The sequence below is a fragment of the Crinia signifera genome, chromosome 7 (genome assembly GCF_055691185.1).
Source record: "Crinia signifera chromosome 7, ASM5569118v1, whole genome shotgun sequence".
NCBI lineage: Eukaryota > Metazoa > Chordata > Amphibia > Anura > Myobatrachidae > Crinia > Crinia signifera.
This window is the reverse complement of record NC_139223.1, coordinates 10,051,292-10,067,370: the sequence shown is the minus strand read 5'-3', so window position 1 is coordinate 10,067,370 and position 16,079 is coordinate 10,051,292. Positions and strand designations below refer to the sequence as shown.

At 49.1% G+C, this 16,079-nt stretch overlaps 1 protein-coding gene across 2 annotated transcripts in view; it reads right to left on the bottom strand.

The window, feature by feature from the left end:
* Window positions 1-16,079, bottom strand: part of LOC146019752 (uncharacterized) — a 96,554-nt gene that overhangs the window by 47,298 nt on the left and 33,177 nt on the right. For both annotated transcript variants that reach the window (XM_083152282.1, XM_083152283.1), the window contains exons 4-7: window positions 13,885-13,952; window positions 7,427-7,652; window positions 5,867-6,076; window positions 5,343-5,377 (exon numbers count right to left, since the gene is read on the bottom strand). In XM_083152282.1, coding sequence (XP_083008408.1) covers window positions 5,343-5,377; window positions 5,867-6,076; window positions 7,427-7,652; window positions 13,885-13,952 — 539 coding nt within the window. The remainder of the gene's footprint in view (window positions 1-5,342; window positions 5,378-5,866; window positions 6,077-7,426; window positions 7,653-13,884; window positions 13,953-16,079) is intronic.

The window sequence follows — 16,079 nt, the reverse complement described above, 5'->3', positions numbered from 1 at the left end:
GATTCGGAGGGGGCAGTGAGAGAGATATGGAGGGGGCAGTGAGAGAGATATGGAGGGGGCAGTGAGAGAAATATGGAGGGGGCAGTGAGAGAGATATGGAGGGGGCAGTGAGAGATATGGAGGGGGTCAGTGAGAGAGATATGGAGGGGGCAGAGATAGAGATATGGAGGGGCAGTGAGAGAGATATGGAGGGGGCAGTGAGAGAGATATGGAGGGGCAGTGAGAGATATGGAGGGGGCAGAGAGAGAGATATGGAGGGGGCAGTGAGAGAGATATGGAGGGGGCAGTGAGAGATATGGAGGGGGCAGTGAGAGATATGGAGGAGGCAGTGAGAGAGATATGGAGGGGCAGTGAGAGAGATATGGAGGGGGCAGTGAGAGAGATATGGAGGGGGCAGTGAGAGAGATATGGAGGGGGCAGTGAGAGAGATATGGAGGGGGCAGTGAGAGAGATATGGAGGGGGCAGTGAGAGAGATATGGAGGGGGCAGTGAGAGAGATATGGAGGGGCAGTGAGAGAGATATGGAGGGGGCAGTGAGAGAGATATGGAGGGGGCAGTGAGAGAGATATGGAGGAGGCAGTGAGATAGATATGGAGGAGGCAGTGAGATAGATATGGAGGGGCAGTGAGAGAGATATGGAGGGGGCAGTGAGAGAGATATGGAGGGGGCAGTGAGAGAGATATGGAGGGGCAGTGAGAGATATGGAGGGGGCAGTGAGAGATATGGAGGGGGCAGTGAGAGATATGGAGGGGGCAGTGAGAGATATGGAGGGGGCAGTGAGAGAGATATGGAGGAGGCAGTGAGAGAGATATGGAGGGGGCAGTGAGAGATATGGAGGGGGCAGTAAGAGATATGGAGGGGGCAGTGAGAGATATGGAGGGGCTGTGAGAGATATGGAGGGGCTGTGAGATAGATATGGAGGGGGCAGTGAGAGATATGGAGGGGGCAGTGAGAGAGATATGGAGGGGGCAGTGAGAGAGATATGGAGGGGGCAGTGAGAGAGATATGGAGGGGGCAGTGAGAGAGACATGGAGGGGGCAGTGAGAGAGATATGGAGGGGGCAGTGAGAGAGATATGGAGGGGGCAGTGAGAGATATGGAGGGGGCAGTGAGAGATATGGAGGGGGCAGATAGAGGGAGATATGGAGGGGGCAGTGAGAGATATGGAGGGGGCAGTGAGAGAGATATGGAGGAGGCAGTGAGAGAGATATGGAGGGGGCAGTGAGAGAGATATGGAGGAGGCAGTGAGAGAGATATGGAGGGGGCAGTGAGAGAGATATGGAGGGGGCAGTGAGAGAGATATGGAGGGGGCAGTGAGAGAGATATGGAGGGGCAGTGAGAGATATGGAGGGGGCAGTGAGAGATATGGAGGGGGCAGAGAGAGGGAGATATGGAGGGGGCAGTGAGAGATATGGAGGGGGCAGTGAGAGAGATATGGAGGAGGCAGTGAGAGAGATATGGAGGGGGCAGTGAGAGAGATATGGAGGAGGCAGTGAGAGAGATATGGAGGGGGCAGTGAGAGAGATATGGAGGGGGCAGTGAGAGAGGTATGGAGGAGGCAGTGAGAGAGATATGGAGGAGGCAGTGAGAGAGATATGGAGGAGGCAGTGAGATAGATATGGAGGGGGCAGTGAGAGATATGGAGGGGGCAGTGAGAGAGATATGGAGGGGGCAGTGAGAGAGATATGGAGGGGGCAGTGAGAGAGATATGGAGGGGGCAGTGAGAGAGATATGGAGGGGCAGTGAGAGATATGGAGGGGGCAGTGAGAGATATGGAGGGGGCAGAGAGAGGGAGATATGGAGGGGGCAGTGAGAGATATGGAGGGGGCAGTGAGAGAGATATGGAGGAGGCAGTGAGAGAGATATGGAGGGGCAGTGAGAGATATGGAGGGGGCAGTGAGAGAGGTATGGAGGAGGCAGTGAGAGAGATATGGAGGAGGCAGTGAGAGAGATATGGAGGAGGCAGTGAGAGAGATATGGAGGGGGCAGTGAGAGAGATATGGAGGGGGCAGTGAGAGAGATAAGGAGGAGGCAGTGAGAGAGATAAGGAGGAGGCAGTGAGAGATATGGAGGAGGCAGTGAGAGAGATATGGAGGGGGCAGTGAGAGAGATATGGAGGGGGCAGTGAGAGAGGTATGGAGGAGGCAGTGAGAGAGATATGGAGGAGGCTGTGAGAGAGATATGGAGGGGGCAGTGAGAGAGATATGGAGGGGGCAGTGAGAGAGATATGGAGGGGGCAGTGAGAGAGATATGGAGGGGGCAGTGAGAGAGATATGGAGGGGGCAGTGAGAGAGATATGGAGGGGCAGTGAGAGATATGGAGGGGGCAGTGAGAGATATGGAGGGGGCAGAGAGAGGGAGATATGGAGGGGGCAGTGAGAGATATGGAGGGGGCAGTGAGAGAGATATGGAGGAGGCAGTGAGAGAGATATGGAGGGGGCAGTGAGAGAGATATGGAGGGGGCAGTGAGAGAGGTATGGAGGAGGCAGTGAGAGAGATATGGAGGAGGCAGTGAGAGAGATATGGAGGAGGCAGTGAGAGAGATATGGAGGGGGCAGTGAGAGAGATATGGAGGGGGCAGTGAGAGAGATAAGGAGGAGGCAGTGAGAGAGATAAGGAGGAGGCAGTGAGAGATACGGAGGAGGCAGTGAGAGAGACATGGAGGGGTCAGTGACAGAGATATGGTGGAGGAAGTAAGAGAGATATGGAGGGGGCAGTGAGAGAGATATGGAGGAGGCAGTGAGAGAGATATGGAGGGGGCAGTGAGAGAGATATGGAGGGGGCAGTGAGAGAGGTATGGAGGAGGCAGTGAGAGAGATATGGAGGAGGCAGTGAGAGAGATATGGAGGAGGCAGTGAGATAGATATGGAGGGGGCAGTGAGAGATATGGAGGGGGCAGTGAGAGAGATATGGAGGGGGCAGTGAGAGAGATATGGAGGGGGCAGTGAGAGAGATATGGAGGGGGCAGTGAGAGAGATATGGAGGGGGCAGTGAGAGAGATATGGAGGGGCAGTGAGAGATATGGAGGGGGCAGTGAGAGATATGGAGGGGGCAGAGAGAGGGAGATATGGAGGGGGCAGTGAGAGATATGGAGGGGGCAGTGAGAGAGATATGGAGGAGGCAGTGAGAGAGATATGGAGGGGGCAGTGAGAGAGATATGGAGGGGGCAGTGAGAGAGGTATGGAGGAGGCAGTGAGAGAGATATGGAGGAGGCAGTGAGAGAGATATGGAGGAGGCAGTGAGAGAGATATGGAGGGGGCAGTGAGAGAGATATGGAGGGGGCAGTGAGAGAGATAAGGAGGAGGCAGTGAGAGAGATAAGGAGGAGGCAGTGAGAGAGATAAGGAGGAGGCAGTGAGAGAGATACGGAGGAGGCAGTGAGAGAGACATGGAGGGGTCAGTGACAGAGATATGGTGGAGGAAGTAAGAGAGATATGGAGGGGGCAGTGAGAGAGGTATGGAGGAGGCAGTGAGAGAGATATGGAGGAGGCTGTGAAATAGATATGGAGGGGGCAGTGAGAGAGATATGGAGGGGGCAGTGAGAGATATGGAGGGGCAGTGAGAGATATGGAGGGCAGTGAGAGAGATATGGAGGAGGCAGTGAGAGAGATATGGAGGGGCTGTGAGATAGATATGGAGGGGCAGTGAGAGAGATATGGAGGAGGCAGTGAGAGATATGGAGGGGGCAGTGAGAGATATGGAGGGGGCAGTGAGAGAGATATGGAGGAGGCAGTGAGAGAGATATGGAGGGGGCAGTGAGAGATATGGAGATGGCAGTGAGAGTTATGGAGGGTCAGTGAGAGATATATGGAGGGGACAGTGAGAGAGATATGGAGGGGGCAGTGAGAGAGATATGGAGGGGGCAGTGAGAGATATGGAGGGGGCAGTGATGAGATATGGAGGGGGCAGTGAGAGATATGGAGGGGCAGTGAGAGAGATATGGAGGAGGCAGTGAGAGAGATATGGAGGGGGCAGTGAGAGATATGGAGATGGCAGTGAGAGTTATGGAGGGGCAGTGAGAGATATATGGAGGGGACAGTGAGAGAGATATGGAGGGGGCAGTGAGAGAGATATGGAGGGGGCAGTGAGAGATATGGAGGGGGCAGTGATGAGATATGGAGGGGGCAGTGAGAGATATGGAGAGGGCAGTGAGAGAGATATGGAGGAGGCAGTGAGAGAGATATGGAGGGGGCAGTGAGAGAGATATGGAGGGGGCAGTGAGAGATATGGAGGGGGCAGTGAGAGATATGGAGGGGCAGTGAGAGAGATATGGAGAGGGCAGTGAGAGAGATATGGAGGAGGCAGTGAGAGAGATATGGAGGGGCTGTGAGATAGATATGGAGGGGGCAGTGAGAGAGATATGGAGGGGGCAGTGAGAGATATGGAGGGGGCAGTGAGAGATATGGAGGGGGCAGTGATGAGATATGGAGGGGGCAGTGAGAGATATGGAGGGGCAGTGAGAGAGATATGGAGAGGGCAGTGAGAGAGATATGGAGGAGGCAGTGAGAGAGATATGAAGGGGCTGTGAGATAGATATGGAGGGGGCAGTGAGAGAGATATGGAGGGGGCAGTGAGAGATATGGAGGGGGCAGTGAGAGATGCACATGATGAGGGTAAATAGGACATGGTTAGCACCAGTCAACTTATTCTTCACAAACAATATTACATATTTGGGATGTAAACTTTTTATAGTTTTTTTGTTTCATATTGTATAAATAACATTTCCCACCTATCTCACGCGCCATCATTCTCTCGTATCTCATTTATTTAGCCTGCCATTCATTTCACTCTTAGTCCTGCCATGTTTTTGTATAACGTATGTCACTAGAAATACCCTAGAACAAATCAACAGATCCATATTTTTCTTAAACTTATAATAGACATGGAACTTGTATGTTGTAAATCTTACTATGATTAGCAGAGGATACAGGACTAACGCTAAGTATGGATTCTGACTTATCAGATTATTTATAAAGACAAATCACCTGTGATGGGTGACGGAAACTGTCCCCACCATGATTTAAAGATTGCCGTTGTTGTTAGCACAAAACTCCAGCAAACGGCTTCTATGTATAGTAAATACGTTCCTGCACCTGCGCAGACCTGAGAGTACAAACGCTCCAGAACTAATTTTCCCCTGTCTCCATACTGGGCATATGAGAGGGGACAATGCTGCAAATGCCGAAGCCTCAATAGGCCCCTAAGTATCCTTCTTCACATGTTTTTTCAAAGATCCATATTAATTATGGTATTAAATAGAATTAATAGGAGGTATACACTAGTGTTTGCCATATTGTGGAGCCTGGAAGTAACATTACACAGGTAGGTAACACATTGCCGCTCACCTTGACGTAGCTGTATGGGGAATACGTTCCACTTGCTGTAAAAAGAATATACAACTGTGTAAAAGACATTTAATCATTCAGTGAAGCCACTTCTATATACTGTAGGGGTTACAGCACCTGCACTGAGCAGTAATTATATATAAATAACTGAGATTACACTGTACAGAGATAAGGCGGTATACAGTCTATAAGGCGGTATACAGTATATAAGGCGGTATACAGTATATAAGGTGGTATACAGTATATAAGGTGGTATACAGTATATAAGGCGGTATACAGTATATAAGGTGGTATACAGTGTTCGGCGGATGTACAGGATGCTGTGCGGTCTCGGATGTTTTTTTAAAGCGGCAATCATTTACCAGGCAAAGCCATCCCAATCCGATTGTACACAAACACGTACACATTACTCGGTTTCCAGGTGCGCCATAGGGGAAAATCATTGTGCCTCTGTGCAAACATCAGTACTGTGTCCTCCTCTGAATCAGGCCCATTGTACCAACAAAGGAAATCTCAGACGTTACCTTGTATGAGTTGTCTTATTCCCTCCATCTTCTTCTCATATGATGCCAGGAGAGTCTGACACCAGGTGATGTCACTGTCAGTGAGGGACAGAATCTCAAAGCTACATTCATAGTTCTGTTCCTTATACCATGTATTCATTGTCTTCTTCTTCTCAGAGAGCCCGGGATCCTCTCGTCCCCCACCAAGCAGAACCAAGACCTTCTTCATTGCTGGACCACATGTGGGAGGGACAGAGGCTGGTTACTGCGTGGACTCAAGGGTTAGAATCATTTGTACTTCTTCACCGGGTTCTGCCCCAGTATGTCAGTCATTATTATTATTATCCTTTATTTATATGGCGCTACAAGGGATCCACAGCGCCCAGTTACTGAGTACATAACCAAATAGGCAAAACAAGGTCACAGTGGTTTGGTTCTAATTTCATCATCCTGTTTTGGTTCAGAATTTGGATCTAAAGTCCAAATATTGGGGTAAATTAGACCTGTTTGCACATGGTGGCGCGCACACACAGAGGAGAGCGTGGATGTGGCACACACAGAGGAGAGCGTGGATGTGGCACACACAAAGGAGAGTGTGGATGTGGCACACACAGAGGAGAGCGTGGATGTGGCACACACAGAGGAGAGCGTGGATGTGGCACACATAGAGGAGAGTGTGGATGTGGCGCAGGGAGAGCGTGGATGGGGCGCACGCACAGAGGAGAGTGTGGATGTGGCGCAGAGGAGAGCGTGGATGGGGCGCACGCACAGAGGAGAGCGTGGATGTGGCGCACACAGAGGAGAGTGTGGATGTGGCGCAGAGGAGAGCGTGGATGGGGCGCACGCACAGAGGAGAGCGTGGATGTGGCGCACACAGAGGAGAGTGTGGATGTGGCGCACGCACAGAGGAGAGCGTGGATGTGGTGTACACACAGAGGAGAGCGTGGATGTGGCGCACGCACAGAGGAGAGCGTGGATGTGGTGCACGTTCAGAGGAGAGCGTGGACATGGCGCACGCACAGAGGAGGGCGTGGATGTGCCGCACGCTCAGAGGAGAGCATGGATGTGGTGCACGTACAGAGGAGAGCGTGGATATGGCGCACGCACAGAGGAGAGCGTGGATGTGCCGCACGCACAGAGGAGAGTGTGGATGTGGCGCACGCACAGAGGAGAGCGTGGATGTGGTGCACGCACAGAGGAGAGCGTGGATGTGGTGCACGCACAGAGGAGAACATGGATGTGGCGTACGCACAGAGGAGAGCGTGGATGTGGTGCACGCACAGAGGAGAACGTGGATGTGGCGTACGCACAGAGGAGAGTGTGGATGTGGTGCACGCACAGAGGAGAGCGTGGATGTGGCGCACGCACAGAGGAGAGCGTGGATGTGGAGCACGCACAGAGGAGAAATCATTTACAGCAGTCACCTGTGGCCAAGCATGGATAAACGTAAAACCGGGACCATTGGGGTGCCTTGAGGACCACATTTGAGATTTTTTTTAGCACTGAGCTAAATAAATACACTTTTTTACATTTGTCAAACACTAAAAAAGATATGCTCCAGATGATAGCAAATCTAATTACCGTAAAAGGCAGATAGCCTCGTCACATCTTCAAGCAATTTGGGATCGCACAAGGCATTTTCAAAACAAAATACGACACAGGAATAATTGGACACTTTCGTTTTGAAGTTGACGTCTCCATGTATTTCAAATTTAGAGATTTCCCCGTTCTGACTAAACTCACTGAAAGTTTTTGATTGTAGCAAGTCATTAATCCATTCACATTTATGTGTGGTCTGCGTGACAACCTGTAATAAACATAACACAAGTAGTTGTATGGATGAGAACCTGATTGCAGGATAGGAAACAGAGAGTTGTAGTAAATGGAGTCACAGGAGGGACATGTTACCAGTGGAGTACCCCAGGGATCTGTACTTTTTAATATCTTTATTGATGACATTGCAAATTGTATAGAAGGGTGAGTATTCCTTTTTGCAGATGACACAAATGTATGCAACAGGGTAGACACACCAGGAGGGGTAACACAAATGATAATCTAGAGAAATGGTGAAGAATGTGACAACTACAATTTAATGATAAATCTTGCAAAGTCCTGTACTTGGGTCTCAAAAGCCCAAAGATTATGGGGGAAAGTTAATAAGCAAATCACGTCTAAATTAGGTGTAGTGGTATAAGAAGGGCCGGACTGAGACCAAAAATCGGCCCTTGCATTTTTAGAGCACACAGGCCCACCTGTACTAGGCAGTACCCTTGCACGGAAAAGCCGCACGGCAAAAAGGGGGTGTGGCCTCATGGAAAGGAGGCGTGGCACCACAAAAAGGAGGCATTTCACTGCTCATTACACATTAAGGAACACACCGTTATGCCCATTACACGTTATGGAACACACCGTTATGCCCATTCCACATAATGCCACACACCGTTATGCCCATTCCACATTATGCCGCACATCATAATATGCCCATTACACATTAAGCGCACACCGTAATGCCCATTACACAAATTTCTGCACACTGTAATGCCCATTACACATTACGCCGCACACCGTAATGCCCATTACACATTAAGCACACATGTTAATGCCCATTACACAATATGCTGCACACAGTTATGCCCCATAGACAAAAAACAAGAGCAGGACACTTACTAGTTTTGGCTTGCACTGTGGCAGTGGCTCTGGCATTGCAGGACGGATCCGACTACAGTCACCACGTGACTAAATAGAACCCCACTGCCATGGTGCCCTGCTGCAGATTCTCCCGCAGCTGGAAATGATGTTTGATGAGTCTGTCCTGCCCCTCAGCTTCCCCCTCCTCAGGACTGTCACTGTGGATGTGGTGGCGTCGGTGGGTCAGGTGCGGTGGCGTCATGACGATAAAATGGTAATGACGGCTGGGACGGCGCAGACTGTGACGGCCAGGACTGGAGGTAGCAGGGCGAGCTCAGAAGCAGCTGCTGCCACATCATGGTGATGATGGGCTGGGCGGGCGTGCAGCGCAGACTGGTCCTGCAGCAAGGACTGGAGGCAGCAGATGGGCTCAGGAGCGGTAGTGATGATGCGGCGTCATGGCGCCAATATGCAAATGACGTGACGGCTGTCACAGTGATGGACAGGGAGGCAGTGGGGCAGGCACAGGTGCTGTATGACTGCAGCTAATGTTCTGCACAAAATTGGCCCACAAGGCCATCGGCCCTTCTTGCATTTGTCATTTGTCACAGCCAGATGGCCAGTTCGGCCCTGGGTTTAAGCTAAATAGGCCTGTTTTAGGCGTATTTGTATTTTCAGCAATTTCTATGCCGAAAATACGTCTTGTCGTATTCATGGCACATTTCTATATGTATTTACAAATACGAATATATACGCCATTGAATGACTAGAAACCACCAATGGTGACTCCTAATTTACTAAGTGGGCGTATTTAAAACATGGCCGCTAATTAGCGGGATAAGGCTGCTAATTGCTGGCAAAATACGCCTGGAAAATACTGTACACTTAATTTAATTTAATTTTTCCACAGCAGAACCAATAGCTAAATAAATACACAAACACACGCCAGAAAAATAAAACATTATTACATACACAGCCCACAACTACCAACGTACCTATCTTGATAGGTAGATCGGTCCCCTTGTCCTGTAGAAATCCAATTGGGGTACCTGTGGAAGGAAACCATACTCACCAGGGTCCTCTGGCATAGATCACATCCTCTTCAATCCATGTAGGCATCCATGGGGTTAAAATATTAAACTGAATGTCCCGACACCAAGACGGACTGGAGGAGCTGCAAGTGTGTAGAGTTTGGGCCGCATTGAGTGCCCCCTTACACACGGGGACGGGTGTTTTAAAATGACCATCCCTGCGCGTAAGGGGGCACTCAATGCGGCCCAAACTCTACACCCTTTTCCCCACTGCCACTTTAGTGCGGAAGCATATGGTGCTATGCGCCAGAGGCTATCTGCAAACCTGGATCGCCATATGCTTTTTAGTGGACAATTTGCAAAATAGCTTTATTTTCCTATGACCGCAAGCTGCATCTAGCATGTGAATTGCCGTTGCAGCTGCAAATTTCAAAGGAGGAGAAATAGTGCAGCTGAAGTGCCTTTTCTCTCCCTGCCTGTATAAAGCCGCCAAGTGAGTGAAAAAAAAAACATTGTTTTGCTATTCCATCGATGGAGGGAAACTATCTGTTCTCCCCCATCGATGGCAAAAGTATTCTACATCGGCCATGAACCATCGATGATTTGAATCATGGTTGATGGCCATCGCGGTACTTGTGTAGTACCACGGCTCCCACGATGGGCATCGCACAGGAAAAAATTGCATCAAATGCCATCGCATGCGATGTGATGCGATGTGATGCAATGCCATTTTTCACAGAAATCATTGACATGTGTGAAAATCATGTTAAATGCACCCCAAAGGGCATTTGTTACTGTACCACCCCCACTATGAACGCCAACCCGAAGCGTGGCGAGCGCAGAGAGGCCGCGAGGGGCGGCGGTACGCGTCCTACGACCTTTTCCTACCCCCACTATCCACGTCGGCGTGGAGTTGAGAATAGAAAGTGCAGCGAGCCCAAAGCGTGGCGAGCGCAGCAAGCCCCGCGAGGGGACACGGATAGCTGTGAATCCCGCGAGGCGACACGGATACCTGTGAAGGTATCCGCATCCCCTCGCCACGCTTCGGGCTCGGTGGCTCGCTGCGCTCGCCACACTTTATATTCTCAACTCCACGCCGACGTGGATAGTGGGGGTATGAAAAGGACGCATAACGCCGCCCCTCGCAGGCTCGCTGCGCTCACCACGCTTCGGGTTGGCGTTGATAGTGGGGGTGGTGCAGTGTGAAAATTTACATTTGGGGTGCATTTAACATGTTTGCTACTAATTTAAATGCATTTGGATACATTTGTGATCAAAAACGCATGCCATCGCATCGCATGGCATCGCATGGTATGCGATGCGATGGCATGAGATTTTTATCACAAATGCATAAAAAAACTGAAAAATCGCATCGCATGCCATCGCATGCCACTACATATGGCATGCGATGGCATGCGATGGGAGCTGTGAAGGTATACAAGTACCGCCATCGCTAGTCTTTACCCAATAAGTCCATTGAAGATTTGCAGAGGCAGCACTGTTTGCGTGGGGGTCCCCCCCCCCCCCATGGCTATAACCAGCCACGGTGCTCTCAGTATCATAAAGGATCGCTATCAGCGGCCGCCCGCCATTTCAAGGCCCATCAACACACCTTAGCGAGCTTGCGCTATCAAAATATAGAACATGTGTGACAGGTGCCCCTGGAACTATTAGATATCAGCGTACCTGGATCAGACGACGGCTATGCACTTGGGAGTCTTCACGGCCCTTTCTGCTGATGAAGACGCACCTGTGGCAGGGGATGGAACACCCGAGGGAGAACCCACCAAACAGCACAAAACAACCACAGCTGGCAGCAACTGATATTTATTAAATGGAAAAATACTGCACGGTTGCTGCGGCTTTCTCAATGAAATATAATAACATCACACTTACAATACAGACTACACAAATGAATGAATAAATATCCCTGCAAAACACTCTAGGAACCAATGATCACCTCAGTCCGTATCAAAGGTCAGACTGCTTTGGTCATGAGCAATTCTACCTACGGTACCGTAAGGCTAAGGGATGACACATAAAATAACAACAACGATAATGACAGGTAGAATAATGCGACAATCAAATTTGAATAAAGAGAGCTGTAAATAAGATGAATATTACAAGAGGATGCTGAACTGTTTCAATAAGGGACGTCCACCAGAGGGCACCAGATACCTTACATATACATTACAGTCTCGGATGTAAGTCAGTGTCCCTAAATTCAAATAAAGGTCCCACGCCGGTAACTCCTCAGGGTAAGGAACAAAATAACAATCCCCTTTTTTGGGGTACAGGCGAGTCCCCGCTTCCTGGGCAACTCCCTGCTAGCACTGCCACAAATGGCCTTAAGGAAGGTGGCACTGTAATGGGATCAGTGGCACTAACGATGGGGACAGGAACAGTAGCAAGTCCCCTTTTAACTGGCCTCCGAGTCGCAGGGCGGTATGGGGGGGGTCCTTAGGCCCTTTTGGCAGCCCTCCCTGTGGGGTAACAGGCTCTTGGGTGGTGTGAAGCAGGGTGTCAGTGATGGGGTCCTGGGGCTGGTGCAGGTGATCGGGCAGAGGTCAAGCAAGGGAGAGGAGAGGGTACCTGCAATACTGGTGCCGCTGCTGGCTCCTGCCAGTCTCGATCTGCTGGGCTCTTTGATCTGCGTGTTCCTGCTGTTGGCCGGGGCTTTAGATGTCCATCACCGCCGGGGGGGGGGGGGCTGCTCTGGGGTGCCGGCTCAGTCTGGGCGCAGTCAGCTGCTTCCTCCCGTGCCTTCTGCCGCTGTCCAGATCTCCCTCTGGGGTCGGCGGGGGTCACAGCTTCTCTCCGGGCGCAGGCAGTGTCTTCTCCTCTGGACTCCAGCAATCTTCAGTGACGTGACCCGGCGCTCCGCTCTCCGCCCGCCGTCACTCACTTGGTTTGGGATGTCTTCTCCTCTCTGCAGCAACTTGACCCGGCGTCTCTCTCAGCTCCCGGCAGCGTCGCACAGCAGCTGTCAATCACCGCCGCTGAAGCGCTGTTCTTCTCCAGCTCCCTGCACGCTGGTTCCCTTGTCAGTCTTCCGCTGCGCACCGCTCTGCTAGCAGGTCAGATGTTCCTTGCTTGCTTTTTTCACAGTGGCAATCTTCTTTTTTCTTCTTCTGCCCCTCACGTGCGCACACTACTCCCTTAAATCATCTCCTCCTCACCCCTGACCTCCCTTTCCGGTCAGCCAATCCCCATGAGACCAGACTTCCTTCACGTGCAAGGGAGCTGGGTGCACACTGGGGTTTTGATTAACCCTTTCCGTACCTGCCACAGAGACAATGTATACAGGTAGCCTATGCTGCTACAGTGGGGTGCCACACATGTCCCCATGCCAACACGTGGAGGAGACAGACGTAAACGCCTGCTACAACGTGAAACATATTGGATCCACGTTCTGGATACCACAGTGCCTCACGGCTTAAACGAAAAAACATCCCTTAACATTTTTTTATAATCCCACATCTCTTTATGATTCAGCTCACTCATATGTTCCTATAAATATTAAAATTTCACATTAAATAAGAGCCAGGAAGTATAATAAGCCCCTGGAAAATATATACATATATAAAATATATTCAGTGATATTTATCAACAATGGGAATAGTGGTTAGCCAGTATAAACATGCTTTATTGCTTTTTGTATTCTGGAATGAATTGTATTCAGATATTTGTATGTACAGTGTAAACATGAGTCACACGTATGCCGATTGTTGCGCTGCAAATAATGGTCCCACTTTCTCATTGTCTATTAGACACTCTTGCCATCCCATGTTTTTTAAACCTCTTTTAATCATTCCCTTATTTATATGTTCACGCAGATTGCACCTTAGAATACACCCGTATGCTCATAAGCAACGTGCATTCCATATTGACCCCTCACAGCCGCCGTCTGAGAGCCGGAGGAGACGCCAGCGGGTTGCCCTGACAACCACGCTGCTGCTGGAAGTCACGTGGCTACACTCCCCGCCGGATGCCTGTCTCCGGGTTCAGCGCGGCGCAGCAATCACGTAAGTGTGCCTCTAGCTATTTAAACCGTGTGTTTTATACCAGACTTGTTTGTTTCTGCACTGCTTTGTTATGTTGACACTATGCACAGACCAGCTGTCCTGATGAAGGAGCGCCAGCTCCGAAACCGTTGACGTACAGGCTGAGTTTTTTCCACTTTGTTATGATTTGACCTAAAACACCTGTTTTTCCATTTATTTGGATAAATTTGCTTTTATATATATATATATATATATATATATATATATATATATATATATATATATATATATATACTGAGAGAGTTGACGCTGCTTATGTTCCTTAAACTGTATGTAAAAAGCAGATTGTGCAATCTGATCTTTATTAGAGACTTACACAAAATAATTGCACATTTTGTCCATACCAAAGCCAGTAATTTCTCAAATTCTTCCAGATCCAATTGTCTGTAAATATATACAAATAATAATAATAATAATAATAATAATAATAATAATAATAACGATGATGATAATAATATTAATGATATTAATAATATTAATGATGATAATAGTAATAATAATGGTACTTGTGTACTTTCGTGCTACTTCCGGGTTCTACGCTCACCACAAACTATGTTAAAAAAAGTAACTTAACTCCATGCCAACATGGATAGTTCATACCCCCACTATCCATGTTGGCATGGAGTTGATTTTAAATAGCGTGGCGAGCGTAGCGAGCCACCGAGCCCGCAGCGTGGGCGAGCGAAGCGAGCCCCGTAAGGGGACTCAGTTTCACGGCGCCATGCTGGCGCCGTGAAACTACACAAGTACCATAATAATAATAATAATAATAATAATAATTACAATTATTGGACAATATTGCTCAGTACTAATGTAGCATAAGTAGCAGAGGAATGTACAGTACTAGGGAGCGGGGGTCAGGGTGTGGCAGGAGCTCTGTATGCACAACTCCATAACATAATGCTAAAAGTAATGCAATATAAATAACTAGGTGTAGTCACCCCCCAGTACTCACACAATATATATACTGCAAGTATTGGTTATCTCATTTTTTAATTGAATTTTTATTGAGAATTTCAAAACAATGTAATAACATTGGGAACAACAAACAATAGATATGTTACTAAACAAAAGAATAAATAAAACAATACATGGGAAAGGAATTAGTTGGGAAGAGAGGGTGAGAAATACACCAAACATTGTAATCATTGGTAAGGTAGGAAGATAGAAAAAGCTAATTATTATCTATTCTGTACTTCATTGGGAACAAATTCCAGAAGAGGGTTCACCGAACAAGAGGGTCCCTAGGCATTGGGGCATAATATAGAGCCTGAACATATCAGCTTCCAAAACAATTGGACAAGCCAAGAGGTTGTGTTAGCGAGGGTTGGGGCCTAGGGTTTGACGTAGGCGTCCGGGATAGCCAGTACTCATTCGATTGTAACCATTTTATCAGGGGATTAGAGGCTGATGAAGAATAAGTAATCCCAGCCAATTCACAATGCAGTTGGACGTTCGATATCTATGGTTGGGACAAAAGGAGTGCGCCAATGTCGTGCTAGGAGGAGTTTAGTGGCTACCAGGATGTGGACTATCACATAGCGATCATTGGTGGACTTCTTACCGTGATAGACATGGAGCAAAGCTAATAGTGGGGAGGCCGTTATTTTAGAGATGATGATGAATACAGAGGACCATAGGTTTGATAGAGCTGGGCAGGACCAAAATATATGGAGAAGGGTTCCCACATGGCCACAGTTGTGCCAGCATAGATTATAAGTAGAGGGCCAAATGGTGTGGAGCAGAACCGCTGTCAAATACAATCGGTGGAGAAGTTTATAAAAATGTTCTGAGTGGAATACGCATTTGGATAGGCTAAAACATGTCCAATAAACCATTTCCCACTCATCCTCAGAGAGGGAGCATGCTAGATCAGATGCCCATTTAATTGTGGAGGGTAATTTATTGCGTGTACCAAGATGAATCAATAAGGCATACCGCCACATTATGTTCCCTTTATTATCAGAGTGGTCACCAGCGTTGTTAGACAGTCATTAGGTCGACATGCATTTATGTCAACATGTGTCTAGGTTGACATGCAGGAAGGTTGACATGAGTCTATTTTGACATGGGTTAGGTCGACAGGGTCATTATGTCGACAGGATCATTAGGTCAACTTGGGTTAGGTCAACAGTCAAAAGGTCAACATGGGTTTTTTTACTGTTTTTTTTGAGCCGACATGTGCCGACAGGCGGTATTTCATGCCCTAGCATTCACGGGGGCGTGGTGGGAGAATAAAATAGTGTGCCGAACGTAGAGAGGCACCGTGCCCAAAACATGGCGAGTGCAGCGAGTCATGCAAGGGGACGTAGTGTACTTTAACCGGATGCCGGACGGCTCCCCGACAGTCCGGATTCCGACGGTCATTACTCCGACGTCGGAATCCCGACTGCTCCCTCGTGGGGGTTCACGACCCCCATAGAGGGAGAATAAAATAGGTGGCGAGCACATCTCGCCACCGTGCCCGCAAGGGACTTCATTGCGCTCCCCCCGCTGTGCAGTCGGGATTCC